This window comes from Emys orbicularis, chromosome 3 (genome assembly GCF_028017835.1).
Source record: "Emys orbicularis isolate rEmyOrb1 chromosome 3, rEmyOrb1.hap1, whole genome shotgun sequence".
In the NCBI taxonomy this organism is placed as follows: Eukaryota; Metazoa; Chordata; order Testudines; family Emydidae; genus Emys; species Emys orbicularis.
Window position 1 is genome coordinate 115,838,180 of NC_088685.1, and position 21,640 is coordinate 115,859,819.

A 21,640-nucleotide genomic window follows, 5' to 3' on the forward strand; every position below is an offset into this window, starting at 1 on the left:
ACAGTTCTAGTGATGGATGGATGTTTGTTTTTCAAAAACCTAGTAAATTACATAGTCTGTGCAACCCTTATTTGGCTCCTTTGTGTGTAGTATGCACTATGATGCGGTCTTCAATTACATGACCAGAAGCCATTTTTCAGGGTAGTGCTCAGCTGCCTTAACTATACAGTCATCCTTTTTCTTCCATAAGCTCACTGCCTCATTCACTACACACCACCTGGCTTCTGCAGCAAAGGCCGAGTGTGCTACAGAGAACAGCCCAATTGACTACATAACCCTGATTATCTCTAGAGCAGATCCATCTTGTGCACTGAATGAGGCAGGGTGCTGTAATTAAAGTCTCTGTCATAATACGTATGCAACTGCTAGCTTGTCTTCTCTAGGAATTTTACCTCAAGTTAGTTAACTTGAGTTAAGAACGCCCCGTTTTTTTCCTAGTGAAAACAAAGCCTTGTGATACCTGTGGTCAGAAAGTCTGTGGTCAAACCAGGATTTTGAACCCAGGTCTGCATAGTCCCAATCCAGTGCATTAATCATAAGGCTGCTATTACTCCCAAATCTCACAGAAGTAGGGTGTGTTCTGTACAAACCTAATTTAAGTGATTTGCCTGGCATCACATAGGAAGCCTGTAATAGAGCTCAGGACAGGACAAAGATAGAGCCCCATCCATTGCCAAAGTAACTGAGAAGTTGCACAAAATCATCTTATCTGCAAGATGCAATGTGGGGAGGAAAGGATGTGTTGCTTTTCCCTAGGGTAGTGATGGTCTTGGTTGATAACTATTTCTATGCACTGCAAAGTTGAGGAGACTTGAAGTGACTTCCCTAAGCTCAAGTGTTAAAGGTCTATGCTGTGGTTATAAGGGTTCTCAACTCTACTGATGATCCATGGGAAAGTCAGTAGGGTTCCACATAAAGGAATTTTTCTAGTGAAAAAACTCCTGGTGCTGTATTTTAGGAATTCCGCCCACCCCAAAAAAACCCCAATAACTTTACAGTCAGGTTTTGCAGCTGTTTCTTGGTGACAAACTAGATCGCCTCAGGGGAAGTCCAGTGATAAATGTGGTTAGTGCCCAGTGTTTTTTCCCATGTCTGTGCAAAAAGGCATGATAAGATAAGTAATAAACTGAATTAAGCTAAATTTTATTTAACCATTTTTATTCCAAAATAAATGTCCACACAGACTTGCAATGAACTACGAAACTAGTTTTAATTCAACATTTGTTTCAATGCAAATTTGTGTTTAGACCAGCCTATTTTAAAAAAGGATAATTAGGAAGAAGGAGAGGCTGTATATATGACTCAAATTTGCAACCAAAACTGAATCCTGAACCCTCTGTTGCTATAGCATATTTCAAGCCAATCTGACTATGCATGTGGATTTAGAGAAGCTTAAAACTTTTGTATGAAACAGAAGTAGTGTTGCAGTTTTACTATGGTGTGGCTATTGCCACCCTATAGTAACTTTAAAGTGTATTACTTAAGGCAGCTCTAAACCAGACCAAACCGACTGAAAGAAAATGAAACAGCTGCATCAAGTCACGCCAGTTGGAATTACTTTACTACTTTTACAAACAACACATGACATGATTGAAAATTTTTAACATTATATATGACTATTTAATTAATAATAATTAAATTTTAGGCTTTAATCAGGTTGGAGTCTCATTCTGCTAGGCACCGTACAAACATAGGACAGTCCTTAATCCAAAGAACCTACAGTCAATACAAGATAAATAGGTGGGTGAATGAACAAGCAGACAGGGTAATAGTGAGGTCATAGTAATAGAATATTGCAACATAGAGTAGGCGTAGACACTTACTTGTACAGCTTTTATTCAAATCACAGATCTATCTGAACCCTTCACTTGTAAGGGACTGTCCTACCCTTGCTGTCCTACCCTTTTTAAATAGCCCCTTATTACTACCACTTATTAATAAATACAACTAATTTACATAGTAGTTTAATTTAACTCAGTGTTTTACAGAACATAGTCCCAATAAAAGTGATGTATTTAGTTGCAGTCTGTAATGTGAACTAATATGTATACAGGAATTGAATTGATTGCCAAGTTTTCTCATTGTGCATCAAATCCAGTGGTTCTCAAACTTCTTGTACTGGCAACTCCTTTCACATACCAAGCCTCTGATTGCGACACCCCCATCCCCCAAGTTAAAAGCACATTTTTTATATTTACACTATTTTAAAGTGATATTTGTATGTTTGTTAATCTCACTTTTCACAGCAGACTTACTAGTTAGCTGGGAGGCATGTGCTCGCGACCCCTATGTAATAACTTTGCGATCCCCTGAGGGGTCATGACCCCCAGTTCGAGAACCCCTGAAATAGATAATAAAGCCAAATGAGTGCAATAAATACATATGATCCTTGTTTTGATGTACAGCTAGAAAGTGAAATGATATGGTGAAGTCTAATACTGCGCATTGCTTTAAGGTGTAAGCTGCAAAATGGATCTGGACTTGGTGTGATATTTTCACTCTTTTAAAATGCTATGACTTAAACCCTAACCTCCCTGTTTATATTAGCCCCCTATGGAGTATTTGCTTTGTGAATAATGGTGATAGTACGCTGAACAGCATCAGAAATTAGAAACTAATATTAATAGTTATGAGTCAGAATTCAGAAATAAAATGGTATGTGCTATATGTACTGTAATAACTATAACCACTTTCCAGCAGAGTTACTTGTGAAATTTTGGATTATTTTTCTGCCTTGTTTCACATGCCATCTCTCTGCCATTAATAAAACTCCTGGTTTAATTCAAGGCTCAGTTTACATCAAAAACTGCATTTAATACAAGGAACATAGTGTGTTCTGTAATAGAGGCATGCCTTACTTTAAAATCTACTTCATATAGTGTATTCATAGTTTGCCTAAAATTCTGTGGTATTTGAGATGAATACAGTACAAGGGGTATTTGATTTTGCGGGTTTTTCTGTTTTTGTTTTTTACTTTTCCCTTTACAATTTTGACTAGGTTTTGTAAAAGCTTATTTTCACAAATTGTAATATGTGGCTAAGTTTAACTTGTTTTCTATTAGTGTGAGAAGACTTATTGTCGAGATTTTCTTGCTCTGACCCTTTAGATTTTTTGCGTGATTAATTTTTTCTTGATTTTTTTCCCACAAAGAAACAGGTGATGAAAAGTACAAAAATGGTAAATGTGTTGTGCTTGTATGTGTTTCCAAATACCGCACAATTCACTGGATCACCATTAGAATTATTCAGTTACCTAATTTTGCAACTTGTCAAAGCTGCAAAGCCAGACAATACAAAACCAGACAATACTACATAGACATAATATGTTAGACCCTATAGATTTTAATGCAGATTAAATACTTGATTCATACTTTATTCAGAAGTATAATGGGATGTGTGGTCTTACATGGCTGAAGCTTTCTTGTGAGAAGCATGAAAAAACATTCTTATGGAATCATTTTTCCAGGAGGATGTTAGCTTTCATCTTTATTTATCAACTGTTGCAGTATGGTGGATAATAAATTAGCTAAAATTGGACTTTGTTTTGCTGATATGTATTGCAGCTTTACTGGTACACCAGAAAGCCAGGATGGAGCGACTTCAACGTGAACTCGAGATTCAAAAGAAAAAGTTAGATAAACTAAAATCAGAAGTCAATGAAATGGAGAATAATCTGACACGAAGGCGCCTGAAGAGATCGAATTCTGTTTCCCAAATTCCTTCAGTAAGTCAAAATCTCTATATGCTGTAAAATTCAAACCCATAAGCATGATCTTTCATAATAAAATAAATGACACAATAATTTATTTAATAGCACATTGTATCTAGAATTAAATTGGTAGCCAGTGTTGTTCCAAATACAGATATAACAGGTATAATATGCTCCACATAGCAAGAACGGCTAAGTTGGCAACTATGTTGTGCACTAACTGAACTTTCTCAGTGGCTTTCAAGGACAGTACACCTCTACCTCGATGTAACGCTGTCCTCGGGAGCCAAAAAATCTTACCGCGTTATAGGTGAAACCGCGTTATAGCGAACTTGCTTTGATCCACTGGAGTGTGCACACACACACACACACACACACACACACACACACCCCAGAGCACTGCTTCACCGCGTTATATCCGAATTTGTGTTCTATCGAGTAGCGTTATATCGGGGTAGAGGTGTACCATGGAGACCGCATTTCAATAGGCTAGTTTGAAGGTCTCAAAGACATGAATAACTAGAGCTTTAGTCTAGAGTCTCTGTTTACAATCTGTTTCATAGCACACCTTCTAACACCAGCATTCTAGCCACCTTCTCCTCTCGTGCTTCATCTGTCTTGTCAATTGTATAGCAAGATGATCTGTGAGGATAGTTTAAAGGGGAGCTAACACTTTGGAGGCAACATACCATTTTTCAAAGAAAAGGGGTCATAGTATCTTGCCAGCCATCATTTGGTGGACTACTGGCAGTACAGTAACCTGAATCTGAAACCTTTATTAGTCTGTAAAGGGACAGTAATTCAGGAGTAATTCATCTGTGAGCACGTGTGCTATGTACTTGGTCTGAAAGACGTAACAATAAAGCCATGACAAAGGGGTGACTGATGCATCTCCAATCCAAAAATAAGCTTAAATGTACATCCGCCTGTGTGTGAATGGTGATTGATACTGAAGTGGGAAAACTCAGTCTAACAGATTTTTTTTTCAGCTGGAAGAAATGCAACAGTTGCGAAGTTGTAACAGACAGCTGCAGATAGACATAGATTGCCTAACCAAAGAGATTGATCTTTTTCAAGCAAGAGGTACAGTATGCTTTCTCAGTTCATCAGCAACTATAAACATTCTTTTTTTATTTTATTTCCCCCCCCCCCACACACACACACACACCATGACACATAAATCAAATATCAGGCTAAGCTATACATGATCATCACATAAGTTATTTGCATTATCATAATATTATTATAGTTATGGTTATGAAAATACTTTCATTCTAAACCCCTAGTTGTGGCAGTTTATAATCTCCCCACTACCTACCCCCTCAAATAAAAGTCAGGGGTTGAAATTTATTACACCATGCTTTCCATAAGTCTAGAAGTAAATTATTTCGTAACATTGGAAAAATCTAGTTGGCTATTTTTTGAATTACGGAGAATGAATAAAGTTTCTCGGAATGCATGGCCAGCATTCCTCACCTTTTTCTGTCCGTTATCTAACCACGGGTAGTTAAAACTGTGCTTCAGATTTGCTTCCAGTATGTCCTCCCTCCTCATCTGCAGGGCCATAAGCCTTTTTTTTCCCCCCTGTTGCTTTTGGATTCTTTGGTCATTGAAGACCAAGATTGTGCACCTGCAGGTAAGGAAGAAGAAAATAGGGATTTAGTGAAGATAATGCTACAGTGAAGTTTTGAGCCCTTGGACGTAGCTGAGAAACAGAAAAAGAGAGGATTGCTGACATCCAAGAAAATAAGTCATTGGGTATGGTTTAAGATTTGATCAGATTTATTTTGGAGGTTTGTAGAACTCAAATGGTTGGCATTTGAAATGCCAAACTTAGCATACAGTTAATATTCAAGGGTAGTGCATGCTTTTCTACGTTAGAAAAAAGAGAAATAAGTTGTGAATGATTGAAAATAACTTTCCGATGTGTTTCAGTACACATCTTTTTCTTTTTAAAGAGGAAATTAAAACGAGAAAAAGTTTGAAACATTAGGCTTGAGAGTTTAAACATATGAAATTGAGGAAATTCAAATTAAGTAATAGCTCAGCAATAAGTTTCATGTAGCTTTTATACATTTAAGTGTCTCATAAATGTGAGTTTCATTATGGTTAGGGAGCTCAGAGCTTCTGTGTACTAAGTTATCTAAATACATAAAACATATTGTATCGTGGGAAATAATGTGTTTCTTTGGACTGTGGTAAAATAATTAACTTTAAAAAATCAAATATGTGAAAGAGGCAGGTGAAAATTACCAATATCATGCTTTTTATATATAAAACTTTAATTGAATATTATTTAGGCAGTCAGTCTGCCAGCTAGAGCTGTTGACTGAATCAAGCTATCTGGATTCTTTTCCCATCTTTGCCATTCATTTGTTGGGTAACTTTAGTGGGAAAGTTACTTAGCCTGTCATTGCCACCAGTAATATCTTTCTCAGACCTGTATTGATATCTTGGTATGAAAGGCGCTAATGATGTACATAGTAGTAGTATCATTTGTAACCATTACAAAAAAATTGTGCTTTTATATCCAAAGATTTTTGTTTAAAAAAACTGTATTTACCTTTTTTTCAGGACCACATTTTAATCCCAGCGCTATTCATAATTTTTATGACAATATTGGATTTCTAGGTCCTGTGCCACCAAAACCCAAAGGTACTGTTTGGATTTAGTCCTAGCATAAGTACAGTTATACTAAAATCTTATTTTACCTTTACCAATACATGCTGTAATTCTGATTCAATCTGAATATTGATTGTGGTGTCTATTTTCAAAAGCATGAATGACACTAAGTGTATGTCTACACAGCAATTTAAGTCTGGGTCTGAGCACAGGCTCAAGCCACACACACATGCACTCTCTCTCTCACTCACTCTGTGAATCCACACTGCAAATGTGCTAACCTAGGGCTTAGACCCAGGGTCCCAGTGTATAGGACCTAGGGTGTGAGCCCTATTGGTTTCCTGTCTGCATGTGGCCCTAGCTTGACTCAGGTCCCAGAAGTACTCCAGATGTATCCCAGAGTAACTGGGAGCAGCGCTGCAGGCAGCCAGCACAGCGGCAGGAAGAGCCATTAAATGCCTGGTTGAGCGTGCTCCCCTTTCCTGCTCCTCCCCCAGTACCGGCTCCTCTTTGTTGCTGTGTGGAGCTTGCCTGGAGCAGGGAGTGAAGTTGACAGGCAGGAGGTGGCTCCTGGATGCTGGGATGTTGCGGGTCATCCCTATGCTGAGCCGGGAGCCCTGCCATTCCCTATCCGTGCAGGGCAGCTGCTTGGTCCTGCTTCATTCTCTGGCCATTGCTTCCACCCTCCTTGGGGCTGCATGTGCAGAGGCGCCCGGGCAATGTGCATGGTGAGTGGGAGCCGAGTAGCCAGGAATTAAAGATTATGTCGTGATGAAACCTCCAGGAATACATCCAACCAAAATTGGCAACTCTATCCAAAACTTCCCTGCAGCCTCCCGGGGATCCCTTATCCCTGCCTTCTGAGGTGGGGCAGAGATAAGGGATTCTGGAGGGTGAGGGCATGCTGGAGCACACTGTACCTCAAACTCTGGGGATGCACTTCACTCTGCAGCCACCAGCAGCCAGGTTGCGGGGGGGGGTCTTTTTCCTCTGATACTTTCATTTTATGTCAATTTTCAAAACGGACAAAAATAAATAAAAATACAAACAAACAAAAACACCTTCACTGAACATCCCATTTTAAAAATTAAGAATTGCAAAGTTTCATTTTAATAGCTTGACAGCCCTGGAGACAGATGTCCTAATTATCCTCAGAACAGGTGCACAGGGGTATTTTCATGCAGGGAGGCTGCAGTGACTCAGCCTAGAGCTGGTGAGCCCAATTCTCAGATTAGGTGATAGTTCAGCATAAGTCCTTCTCAAACGGCAGTCATTCTACTGAGAGAAGCACCAAAGGAGCTACTTATGCCATTTATATACACATGTGCTCCTTTGGGCACATCAGTCCCATCAGTAGCACCATCACAGTTAGGAAACAGGGTGAGCAGTAGTTTTCCCATAATGCACCACCCATAATGCTAGAGTGTCAACATTGCAGGTGGGAGGAGGAGACAGAGCTAGGCACTTTGGGATATATCTACTTTGACTCGGGTCTGTGCACTGCTTTATGGACACCAGTGCCCTAGGTTTGAGCATGGGTCAGAAAATTCTTAATTTAGGATTAAAATGCAGTATTGATACTGAAGCCCAGGGTTCCCTGACACGGTTCAGCTGACTCGAGTTACTAACCCTAGTCTTACATTGCTGTGTAGACATAGTCTTAGGTACCTAACTCTCATTGAAAGTCAGTGAGAGTAAATCCTACCTCTGCATGCTTTCCTTCCTTTTCTGTTTCATTGTATACATTCTCACACTTTTAGGGAGGGAAGAAATTAATACAGAGGAATGATTACATTTAGTATTTTAAAATAGATTTATTTATGAAAAATACATGAGTTGGATTATGTTTGTTTTTTTTTTAAGTTGGTCATCTGTATTTACTTAATCTATTGCATAGTTCTAAGTAAACTAGATTAGGTGGCTTCATCACAGTCCCTAGTGAAAGCATATTGCTTTAGAAAAGAACAGTGTTAGTATAGAATTCCAAGGCGAGTATACCAAATTTCTTGTGATCTCCATGTATGATGGGTATTCTTAATGTGTTCTGAGCTTTTGAAGCTCTTCCTTCAGGTTCTTGCTTTATACACAATTTGAGAAGTGGCTAATTAAAGAATTTTGGCACTGGCAAAGCACTCATTTCTGACAGTTCATGATTTCCCAGAAACTTTTATAAAGTATGTCTGATTGGCACATAATACTAAAGAAAACCTAGGAGCTATTTTAGTAGCATGCCAAATACATATGTACTGTATCAAAGAAGTGGGCTTTCCTTATTCTAGACTAGTGGAAGGTAATTGCACTGGAGATGTGATGATGATCTCCTTTCCTGGAAGCAGTCAAATAGCTCAACTATGCAAGCATACTTTTCTGATGAGCTGCTTTGACATTGAATATTTTGCCCAAGGACTAATAGCAGCAATATAAGGTAGAGTATAAATAAAAGCTTTTATACCAAAGAGCCAGGGAGAATGGATTTAAATCACTGATTTTAATTATGATTTAAATAAGCAAGCAGGAAATCTTGATTTGCATTTGAACTTGAGTTATTTCCCTAAAGAAAGGTTGATTCTCTTTGGTTGGAAACCAGTAAAACATTGATTTGCAACTAAATATAGCCTTTACACTAAATTTGGAACTACTTTTTTTGCTAACCAGGGGGATGCATTATGTCTATACGATTATTTAAGCAATTATCTAACTTAATGTACATTTATTCAAATTCTACATTTTTACATTTTTGATTGTTGGGAAATGGTTAATTGATTCATTTTTTATGTACCTAGATGATTATTAATTTTTTATTTGTGATTTGTGTCAAGCTGCATTTGGATGAAAATTGAAATTCAATTAAAAATCCACAAGAACAGCAGTTTAAAATTGTTTTCATTAGTTAAATAAAACTACCTTAAGCATACTGGATACAGAAGAAAAAAAGTAAGTTTATCAAAACATATTTTTGCATTGAGAACTAGCTGATTCATTAAACAAAGAAATAAGTCTTAGTGAATAGAACTGATTGTTTCTGGCCATCATGTCTTTCAAGATTTTAGAACTAGTAGCTCTCAGCCTCTCGCACATTTGTTCTTATTAATAAAATGGAAGTGAAAAAATCAACTTTTCTGCTTTGTCAAATCCCAGTTGGAAGAACTAGTCATTGAACTGAACTAGTTGAAATAAAAACAATATTCTCTCTGCATCTGCAGAAGAAGCTACTGCTATCAAAAGCTGGCTTAGTATTTAAACTCTAATTCCAGATGCTTCGCCTGATTTCCATCAGTTCAGTGATTTGACTTTCATTAAAACTTGAGCAGAAAACATGTACCACTTGAATATTTTCATTTAATTTCAATTATTTTAATATAATTTAGGCCTTAATGTAGGTTGTCGTGGTTTCAAATTTAATTTTAAATCTTTTAATTTTTTTTAAAAAATCATTTCATTAACATTTAAAATATCTGATTTACATAAAAAGCTGGGGTTTTTTAGTTTTAAAAAAAACGTATTTAAATTCACGTTGCAAAAAGCAGATATGATTACCCTTGATATTTAAGTAGCAACAACTGTTAAATAAGTTGGTTGTCAGATGTTATGTTTAAAATACCATGGCTTTATATTTTTAACTGACTATTTCTGTTAAGAGCATAAGGTATTTGTTAAAATAAATTATTGCAACACTTTTAAATAAAAACTGTGGGCTCTGCATTTTAGAAATAATTCATAACATTTAACTTCAGTATGTGAGCGTTTTCCAAAGGAGACGCATGCATCTGGGGATGGGCTACACTTCTCTAAAGAGGATTATGAAGAGTGAGTGGGCGTTAATAATTTCTGAAGTTCAGAATGCAGACTAAAACATTTTAGTCTGCCAAGTCTGAGAGAGGTTTCATGCTTCCTGGGGCTGAAAACTCAGTGAGTCACATTTGGTGAGTCAGCTGTTTTTTAAAAATATTCAAAAGTAGAACTGCCAACACTTAGTTGTACAGTCTGAGAGTTAACGTAGCAACTAGATTTTCTATGTTTAAATAATGGTGGGTATTTTTTTAAAATTTACCATAATTCAATTCAATTGTCCTTAATTTCCCTAGTGGGCCGAGTTTCTGTGATCGCTGTAGCAGCTGTCATGTGAGTGATTTGCCATCGAAATCTTCCAACGCCCTAGTTAAACAGTTTTAAATATTTTTGAAAAGTTAATATTATGCATCGTGTAGGATTCAGATAACACATTCCTAATGTAGTTAAGATTTGTGTGTATTCAGTGTCATATCTGCTTTTGTTAATGACAAAAAAAATTTTTTGTTCCTGTTAACCCTACAAAGCCAGTACAAACAGGAGATGCAGATTCTATTCCCTCTGAATGATGAACTTTTTACAAAGTTCAAATTAGTTGTACCTGTACCAACTGCATTGAAGGCAAAGGAGTTGTTCAGGTGTAACTGAGGGCATAATCTGAAGACCCTGGGTTTGCATAGGTATCACAGAAGGCCTAATTTAGCCCGTAGAACCTTTTATTACAAGTGCTAATGCTTGAAGTGGAAAGACTCTGACCTTGTTTCTGAGACCAGGATGAGATTGCAAGGCTAACAGGAAAAAAAGTTTCTTATTAAATTGAGAACATGTGATCTGGAAATCATAGCAACTAAACATGGAATCATATGTTATTTTTAGAGTAACTTTTCAGAGTTCAGACACTTTAAAAATTTGGTTCTGTTTTGTAAGTGCAGATCTGACTTAACTGTTACCAGACCATGCTAAAGCCATAGTTTAGCTTAAACCATGCCTTAACTGTATCAATGTGGAGGGATGTCGTTTCAGCAGTTTGGGGTAGCCCCTTGTTGGACCAGACAGAAGAATGTTAGATGTTCTGAGAACTTCAGTGTCATATGGGCAAGCGCTTTAAGCTCTGCCAAAACCATAGCAGATGCCTGCTGAGTATGATTAGAAGTGACTGTTACAAATGACAACTTTTTGATTTTTTTTCCCAAATTGTGCCAGAACATATTAAATCTGCATCGTTCAAAAGCAGTGAATTTTTAAAAGTTCTGATTAATTATAATTAATAATAAAGATTTGACTGTGCCTATTGTGCTATATTGTGTTTAGGTTATAGGTCACTACCTCTTTTTTGTTTGTGTGCCTCACCTATTGCAAAAATGCTTACAAATCATTTTTCTGTGATTGTTTTTATAATGATTAGAATTATTTAGGATTCTAAGTCACCATAGAAATGTATTCAGGAACAATGAAAATAGTGTTGTTTTTTAAATAGCATTAAAACACAACTTTGCCATTGATTAGCATCATATAAAATATTAAAATCCAGCTAGTTTTTAAATACTATTCAGCTTTAGGACATGTTACTGGACATTACAAATGTTTCTTATATAATTTTAAAAAGTTACTTTAAAAAATCGAATTTCAAGAACTGCCAAATTAGTCCTTCATTTACTTTTCAGTTTCACATCTCATAAAATGAGAAAGATCAACCATAACAGAAGTATGTATTTTAGTAGAGGAGGGCTCAGTTACAAAATTTGGATCTATATCTTAAGTTGAACACTCCTAAGACTGAGAGGTTGTTTTGGGCTCATCTCCACAGTTTAGATTTGCACTTAAAATATAGTGTAGATAATGGTGAATTTTGGATGTAAGTGTTTGAAGACACTTGTATGTTTTTCTCCATTCACAAAAGTGAAAAATGGATTTTCTTAGAATCTGTGATGGTGGTGATGAATATTTGTTGTGAATAAACTCAGAAATGTATCAGAAAGTTACAAAATAAATTTTTAGCAGTAAGTAAAGATGCTAACAAGCTACAGTGAAGTCTGACCATCTATCAAAGTGTTTGCCATTGCCATTTCAAGAGAGTAATAACAGACTATACATATCATGAAAAGCTAAACTCTGTATCTGGAGTAATGAAATGAATCTGCTTAGGAAAGGGTGAAATACTGAGAGGTAGGATATGTATAGCGTATGTGTATATAATTAAATACTGTTACCGGTACTGCACTGAAATTAACACACACAGTGAAGATGGTGCGTAATGTAAATTAGTGTATCTCACTGGTTTGTGATCAGCACTAGCTGCCTGTTGGTTTCCAGGTGATGGGATTTTTAAAATCTATAAAGCCCTATCGCATGGAACTTAGCTGTTTGAGAGACTGCCTGTTTTTCTGTCATTCTGCTGGAGTTGCAGTTAGTGGAGGCACTCAACTGAAGCCCTCCTTGGTCTGGTGCTGTCCACAAGCAACCCTCAGCTTTGGAATCCCCACCCACGTGTTCCCCTTAACCTTAAATAGCCAAAGACTGTTGTTAATGGTATGAAGAGTACACTTACAGAATTTGTGGATGACACCAAATCGGGAAGGGTTACAAGCACTTTGGAGAACAGGATTAGAAATCAAAATGACCATGACAAATTGGAGAATTAGTCTGAAATCAACAAGATGAAATTCAATAAAGATAGGGCAAAGTACTACACTTAGGAAGGAAAAATCAAATGCACTAATACAAAAAGGGGAATAACTGGCCAGGCAGTAGTACTGCAGAAAAGGATCTGGGGGAGGGTGGTATAGTGGATCACAAATTGAATATGAGCCAACAGTGTGATGCAGTTGCAAAAAAGGCAGATATAATTCTTGGATATATTGACAGGAGTGCTGTATGTAAGACACAGGAGGTAATCATTCCACTCTACTAGGCATTGGTGAGACCTCAGCTGGAGTATTGTGTCCAGTTTTTGGTGCCACACTTACATAAAAGGTGTAGGAAAATCGGAGAGTCCAGAGAAGAGCAACAAAAATAAGAGATTTAGAAAACCTGACCTGTGAGGAAAAGTTAAAAAACTGGGCATGTTTAATTTTGAGAAAAGAAGACTGAGGGGTGACCTGGTAAGTCTTCAATATGTTACGGGCTGTTATAAAGAGAATGGTGATCAATTATTCTCCATTTGCATGTAGGACAGAAAGTAATGGGCTTAGTCTGCAGCAAGAAAATTTAGGTTCGATACTAGGAAAAGCTTCCTAACTGTAAGTATAGTTAAGTATGGAATAGGAAGCCATGGGAGACTGGAATCCCTATCAGTGGAGGATTTTAAAAACAGGTTAGGCAGGCACCTGTCAGGGATAGTCTAGGTCTACTTAGTCCTGCCTCAGTGCAGGGGGATGGACTAGATGACCTCTCAAGGTCCCTTCCCCTGTGCTTCATTGAGTCTGAACTTCAGGGCATGCTTCAAGGCCTATCTTTTTACATAGACTTTTGCAGAGAGTGGTACAGTAAAGAACTGTATTTGTGAACAGGACAGAGTATTGTTTTTGATATTTCTAGCTGTTCATTTTCTGGTTTGGGGAAAGCTGCTGATCTTTTCTGTTGTCATTTGTTCAGGGTCACATTTTTAAATCCTACTTCGGAGCCCCCCCCCAGAGACCAGAGCATGTCCTTTTTTTCCATGTTGTAAATCTAAATAAATATTAGACTTCCTTGTGACTTTATATAATATCCTCTTTCTCTGTGTGCACCTTCCCCTTGCTGACTAATTTAATCTGCTAAAAGTGCAGTATTCAAATAAATTTAGGAAGAGGCTAGACAGAGAACAGAAAAGTGGTTGGGAGACTTACCTTTGATGTGATTGGCTAAGCTATATATAGGCAGCAGGTAGAGTGAGGCGGGAGAGAAATCTCTGTCACTTCCAACAACTTGTGCAGTTTTCACAGGTACAAGGTAATGTTGTTTGTTACCCAAAACTCAGCTCAAAATTCTGTCCATCCTTGTTGTTCTTGTTTAGTAATTGTTTTTCTTTTTCACACCTACAGATCAAAGGTCCATTGTCAAAACACCAAAGACTGTTCCAGACACAGACGAAGACGAGGGAGCTCAGTGGAATTGTACTGCCTGTACTTTTTTAAATCATCCAGCCTTAAACCGTTGTGAACAATGTGAAATGCCCAGGCATTTCTAAGCCAACAGGCCCATTATCTTTTGCAAAACCATAACAAACCTACAATGGACTGTTCTGTCATTGGGGAAAAAATCATTTTATGCATAGGATTTTGTAAAATTGAAGGTTTGACAAGATGGTATTTTGCTAATGTTAAATGTCAGCCCACAGAGCTAATAATACCTCAGTGTTGTGTCCAAGGCAGTTGAAATTCATCAGCTGAAAGGTAATCTGCTGAAAGACTTGGTTGCCAGCTGCCTAAACCATGTACAGTATTACCAATATCCCAATAAGATAATTCTCACCGTGTTCAGTGCTTGGGTGTTCTCCATCCCTCTTTATCCCCCAATGTCACTACTGAATTTTGACAGGGGAAAGGAATAGAATGATAGCTTTTTTGTTTTCAAAGCTTTCAGTGAAACACTACAAATGCAGAGGAAATTAAAAGGAACAAGGTTTAACTATTTAAACTGTTTGCTGCCACAGTGCCCATGGATAGGGGAAGAACTTCACAAATCAGTGGTACTCTTTGCCTTGTCTTCCCTGAAAACGTCTCTGCTCTGTGAAGCCAGAATCTATACAATCACCTCTAAAGATGAAAAGGAAAAACTGCATGCATTGTCTGTACAATACACAGTGAAATACCCCAAAGCTTTTCCTACTGTACATAGCTCTAGAGCCTGCTTTAAGTGATTTCTTTTCTTCACCTTTATTATTTTCTTGTACTTCTGTATGTATAGTGTAATAGTCTTTTTTGTTAACTTTCTTTTTTCCCTTTAAGTGATTAAGCACGATCATGTCCCTTTTTTAAGCTTTTATCTGAGAGAAGCAATGCCTTAAAATAAGAGCATTAATGGTAAGAAACTATGCACAAAATAGCTTTCCTCTGCTCATTCTGTACATTGCTCTTGTAAATGCTGATGATCTGTGAAGACCTGCAGATGCAGCTTGGTAAAAATGCAGGAAAAGTTGGAAGAGTTATACATATAGTTCACTCTGTACACTGAGTTTTACGGTGGGTGACACAAGATAATGTTTTGTCTGGCACAAGGAAACAAACTAAGAAACTTTCAACCCACCAACAGACTAGCATCTGATTTAAGCTTGCTTCATCTGCTGGGTATCTTGCAGACTCTTGAAGAGATATTTATCGGGGGAGTACATACAGTACCAAAATCAACAGCAGCAGCATCATACAGCTTTGTTCAGAGAACTTTAAATACTTTCCTGTTTTGGCAGCCAGTTTCTAAACCTGACTTGGTGGTGAAGTCTTATATTTATAGAAAACAAGGATAGCAATATTTAGGACAACTGAAATAAAGGCTGGAAAGAGAAATCAAGCAGACTTGAACACTGAAGCAACCTCAGCATCTCTTTATTTTGATTATTTTTAAAGGAAAATATTCAGGTGATCAGGAATGTATGTAACTGAAGTCAAGAAAATGAAATTCTATTACAGTACACGTGAAAAAGACAGCATGTAAATAATAATGTAGCAGCACTAAGTGAGGCTGGAGGGACTGCTAAAATGTAGCAAAAGGCAAGAGATAAAGTAGACTGTCACCCACTGTAAACATTTGCCAGTGGACATTTTTAAATAGGAATTTTACAAGTGATCTATGTGAATGCACAAAGGCCTTTTGTTTTGAAGGCTTTGCATTTTTTATGTGGGAATAAAATGACAATCCCAGGTAATTAGGCAGTAGACCCAAAGCACTTGCATTCAATGCATTTTGTTTATAAAAATGAGGCCTTGTTTTTCAGCTTCATCTGCAGTTCTATGTGAAGATTGACAAATCAGTTTTTACCTGTTTTATTAATAAAACCTAATTTGGATATCTTGAGTTGATGGTTTTGTGATTTAGCTGGGTAAACTGTCTTTGTAACAGATAAGTTATTTATAAAAATTAAAAAAAATATATATTCTAATGTTTGCTTTTGTGATTTGTTTGCTTTTTCAATCTTGTGGAGTAACAGTGTAGCCAACTGAGCAATAAATAGCTAAATACAGCTTTAAAATATGCTGATTTGTTATGGCCAAAGGTTTAATTAAGACCTGTTTTTGTGGCATCTTTTTTCAGCTTGTATCTTTCCCATGGCTTATTTGTGTTACATATTAGTTAAATGTGTACAGGGCTTGTTTTGCTCCAAAATAGTGCATCCACAGAATTATGTCCTGACTATAGAATTCCTTCCTGCTCCAGAAGGTAGTAAAGCTGCTTTCAGTCAGAGGTGACGTACCCAATCAAGGGCTGGCTTACTCTCAGGTTTTGTACTGCTATAATTACATCAGTGTTCAAGCAGCAGACATAGTTAAAATGCTACAACCTCTACTGTGGACACAGTTATATTGGTATAAAGGTGCTTATATTGGGATAGCTTATTGTACAGAGAGCATCTTTATACCAATATAACTGTATCCACACAAGGGGGTTATACGACATTAAAGGTGCTTAAATCAGTAAATTTACAGAAATAAGCTATACTGATATAAGCACCCTTATGTACAGTAGAACCTCCGTTACGAACACCTCAGGAAAGTAGGTTGTTTGTAACTCTGAACAAAACGTTATGGTTGTTCTTTCAAAAGTTTACAACTGAACATTGACTTAATACTGTACAGCTTTGAAACTTTACAATGCAGTAGAAAAATGCTGCTTTTAACCATCTTAATTTAAATGAAACAAGCATAGACAGTTTCCTTATCTTGTCAAATCTTTTTTAAACTTTCCCTTTGTATTTTTAGTAGTTTAACACAGTACTGTACTGTATTTGCTCTTTTATTTATATATTTTTGTGTCTGCTGCTACCTGATAGCTTACTTCTGGTTCCAAATGAGGTGTTTAGTAGATTGGTCAGTTTGTAACTCTGGTGTTCCTAACTCTGAGGTTCTACTGTAACTGCATCTACACAAAGGGTTGTACTGCTCTAACTATATTGGTTTAGAAGCCAATATACTGGTACAAAAACTAGACGAACACCAAGAAAGGCAGGCAGGCCACAGCATGTTCACTCAGTGACTTTTAATTGCTTTCCTGTTAATGTTGTTTGGGGGGGGGAGGAAGGGGTGAAGAAGCTTTTGTAATTCCAAACAAGGTCAACCACATACTTGTTACTGATTAAAATGGACATATATAATTATTGGTGCCTGTACCAAAATTTGAATGTTTACGGACTCTGCTATTGTACAGTATAATAGCAGGGGAAGTCTTTGCTTCTCAATTACGGTATAAAATTTACTGTCTTTTGCTTTTAATGTAATTTCATTTTATTTTCCTCACAATACTTTGAACACTTGTCACTAACTTATTTTCCTTTCTGTGCTTGTTTCTGTATCACTAACTTTAACAATAAAAGGCATCATCTTATGGTGCTAAACTTAGAAATTTTGGAGAAAATTTAAAAATTCAAACTAAGGCTGGGGTTTGCAATCTGATTATCTAAAGCAAGAGAACTTACATGTAGGGGAGTTTCCTGAAGGAAAAAAAAAAAAAATTTCAGGTTGAAATGATGTAGCAAAACATAATCATGACATTATAGGCTTCACTTTTTTACTATAAAAATGGAAACACTTGCACTAATGAAATCGTGCTGATTGTATGCAGTGATAGTTAGCTGATGTTATAAGACCGCTGCCTATCATGCTGAGCAATATTGTATCATTGTTTCCTTGAACTCCCCCATATGTAAGTGTACCCATTGTCTTGTATTTAGATTGTAAGCTCTTTGGGGCAGGAGCCTGACGGTTTTGTTCTGTGTTTAGACAGCACCTAGCACAATGGAATTGTAGTCTGACTGGGGCTCCTAAATGCTACCATAAAACGAATAATCTCTTCAGCCATAGCAATGCTTTGCTGTTAGGTCTTTTAAGGAGCAATCTCTAGACGACATTTAAACATATCTTGCTAAAACTATTCCTAAAACAGTTTGGCCAACCAGAGTTCATGGGTTCACACTGTGGTAAAATAGCCTTTATCAAAATTGTTTTAGAACATGTTTAAAAACACCTATCCCTGCTGGCTAATGAAACAATATTAGAAACTTTCAGCTAAAATCATATTTGAAGTATTGCTGTATTCTTTAAAAATGGTGCTATCTTATTCAAGTATTTAATTGATCTGCCCCCTGTATGTTTTCAAGGTTCGATCTGCTTACTGATAAAACAAGAATTTACTGGTTTTTTACTCTACTTAGCCCTTCTGAGCCTATAAAGCACTGGTATAAGAATGTAACAAGTAATATTTTCAGTAGCTAATCTTGGGACAGTGAAACAGGATGCAAAAGAAATGACATTGCCAGTTTTCTTTTATTCAACAGATTCTAAAATCTACCTCTGCAGTAATATCCAGTTTAACTTGGATCCTTTAAAGTTTGCATTACGGTTGTAGTGTGGCTTACTGCTACAATAGTATCAGCTCTTACCGTACATGCATACGGTTTGATTAATGTGTGTTTTATCATTTTTTTTTCTTCTTTAAGGAGATAAAGGAATTTCACTGCTGAATTTTCCTTTTCCCCTTAAAATACAAGTGCATAACCTGAACCATTTGACTCTCTAATGTTAAACTTTATAACGTACATATAAATAAGTTATCACTAGACATTGAGTGGTATGACCTATTGCTGCTGTAGCAGTTTCCATCAGAGGATCGGATCTCTAAGCACTTTACAAAAAATAATGGATTAAACTTAACCATGCTTCTGTGAGGGGAGTACCATGGTCATATTTAGTTTCTTGTCTTTGAGAGAGACTAGTAAATGTATTAAATATCTATCAAACTGGTGAAACTTTTCAAAATGTAATAAACTTTTAAATGCAGTTATTTTACTGGTGTGATGGCTGAGGAAGAGAGGTGATTTGGCCAAGGTCACACTTCTGTGGAAGAATCAGGAATAGATTCCAGCTCCCCTACTAGTTTTGTGCGTTAGTCACAATACCATCTTTCTCCCAATGTTTCCAGTCTCCTGAGTAAATTTTCCCAGTTACCCAGGTATCTTCTTGTGTGCAGCAACCCAGGAAAAAGGTACTGTTCTGAGAGTCTGTATCTTCAATCTGAACCTAATGACCGATTAGGTTTAAAGCTTTTATTTGAATTGGTATTCTTGCCTTTTTATATTTAGCTTCTGTATTTGAGCTAAGAACCATTTTCATGATTTTCACTTAGCCTCTAGGTGGATCAGATATAATAAAGCTATCTAGAGACAATACAATGCCCACTCCAAAGCAAATGTGATGAGCAGTACTGCATTTCTTGGACAGCAGTACTGCATTTTCAGTGTGGGTTTAGGAGACTGGAATGTAAAGGAGGAAAAAATGTCTTTACTAAGTGTAATCATGCATATTAAAAAATCACATAATGTAACTGTCAATTTTCTATGCAAGATTGTTTACAAATGGCTATTCTATACCTTTTTACTGACTATTCAGTGTTCTACAATTAGAGTCTCATTTTATAGTGGTATCTTAAATATTTTATACAATTACTTGGAAATGCCATGTATTACTCAATAGTAACTGTGCTGCAATTCCAGAAACTGATACACCTCACTAGTGTACAGCAGTAACTACATAAATTGTAACATCACTGGATGATTTAAGATTATCCTTGTTTTATGTGTTGCATTGTTTTGCAATATAATGTAGATTTTTCCTTTTAGCCATTTAACCAGTGCAGTTCAAGAAGAAAAGGTAAGTGTATTGACTCGGAATTTTTGGTGCTATTCGTTAATACAAGATAGAATATCTTGTATTAATATAATATAATATCTACAAGATAGAATAAGGGGGGGAGTTCACCTCCTTAGCAAATATACCTTTTTAAAATTTGAATAATTTCTAATTGCTGACCTTAAAGGTCCTTAATTTTATATAGCCTATATGGAAAAAAAATGCTCCAAGAAACTCATGTGGAATGTAGATTTTTTTTTTTTTTTTTTTTTTTTTAAATAATGTTAGTGAAGCAAGTAACAAAAGAAAAAGTTAATAGGAAATGGTTGAGGTCCACCGGCTCAGTAGAATGAATAAGGAATATTGAGGGTACCGTTATGGTATACCAAAGAGATAAAGAATGAGATGTTGATGAGGGAATTGAATTTGAACATATTGTTATTTCTGTATGAAGGGTAGCCATATAGTGAGGTGTGTGGTGTCTGTCTTTCTGAGACAAACAACTGGTTCTTCCATTCTGCTCTCATAGTCCAGACACCAAGAGAAGTAGTTAGAGAAGTGGTTGGATTTCAGTTAGGTTTAAGACACACTGTTAGGAATCAACAATTAAGACAAGGGGATAATTGCATTTTCATCAAATGTCCAGTTATTTTTCATATTTGTTTTAATCACAAAGTGAAATATGTCAGTATTGTGCAAATGCTACTTTTCTATAACTTAAGGCCAGACTCAACCCTGGTGCAGGTCATTGGAGTTTACACCAAGGATGAATTTGGCCTGTTATCTCCTGATGTATGCATCACTCTTCCTACTGATGCTTTGGAATAAATGGGTGCAACCACAAGGAAGTCTGAGCCAAAATGACAGATTATGTAAGTAGGATGCAAGTTGCTCATTAGGTGTAAATTGATCAGAAAACTGATGGAATTGATAGAGTACTGTAACTTGCATCATTTTGACATTCTGTGGGAATGCACATTGAATCTGATGGCCGTGTAGCAGAAGCAGCAACGTGATAGCGTGATAAAGCATGTTCTCCTTATTCTATCACACACCTTTTCTTGTTTTCCTGCCACAGGCCACTCTACCCTTGAGTGTGCAAGTTATATTTACTTGCACACATTTTCTGACCAATTTACACCACCATTAATGTCACCTCTGTGTTTGGCAAAATATAAAGTTTCAAAAATCTGTCCATGATATAGTGCTTCAAGATACCCACTGGAATGCAAATCAAATTACCGAAGTATGGATTGCAAACAAGTTCCTAAAAGGAAAGCAGACAGTAAAGTACTGTTTTTTCTTCATTTTTGGCCCCATTTCATTTGAGGGATAGTTGCTGTCCCATTTTAGGCATTCAATTTTATTTAGTATTTAAAAAACTATTGGTGGGAAAAGGTTATGCAGGAGAAATAAGATAAATATACAGGTCTTGCTCAAACCGGTGACAAAATTCAGAGTTAACATTGCGACTCTTATCTTACAGACCCTTTTTATTCCCCGATTATTACAATACATATATGTAATGTATAACTCTTCTTATAGATACCTGCAATACTAAAGCCTGACACACTGTCCTTAAATCATTCCATTGTGTCCTTTGAATTTCTTGGAATTAATCCATTTGCCTAATTATGAAAAATATTTTAATATAGCTTTTGCATTTAATGTAAAATACTAGCATATGGAAGAAGGAAAATTACTG

General features: G+C 36.6%; 1 protein-coding gene across 1 annotated transcript in view; it reads left to right on the forward strand.

The window, feature by feature from the left end:
• TAB2 (TGF-beta activated kinase 1 (MAP3K7) binding protein 2) overlaps window positions 1–14,288 on the forward strand; it is a 125,653-nt gene extending 111,365 nt beyond the window's left edge. Inside the window, exons 5-8 of the mRNA XM_065401285.1 lie at window positions 3,564–3,724; window positions 4,699–4,792; window positions 6,284–6,364; window positions 14,143–14,288. Of these exons, the coding sequence (XP_065257357.1) occupies window positions 3,564–3,724; window positions 4,699–4,792; window positions 6,284–6,364; window positions 14,143–14,288 (482 nt within the window). The remainder of the gene's footprint in view (window positions 1–3,563; window positions 3,725–4,698; window positions 4,793–6,283; window positions 6,365–14,142) is intronic.
• Window positions 14,289–21,640: the final 7,352 nt, after the last annotated feature.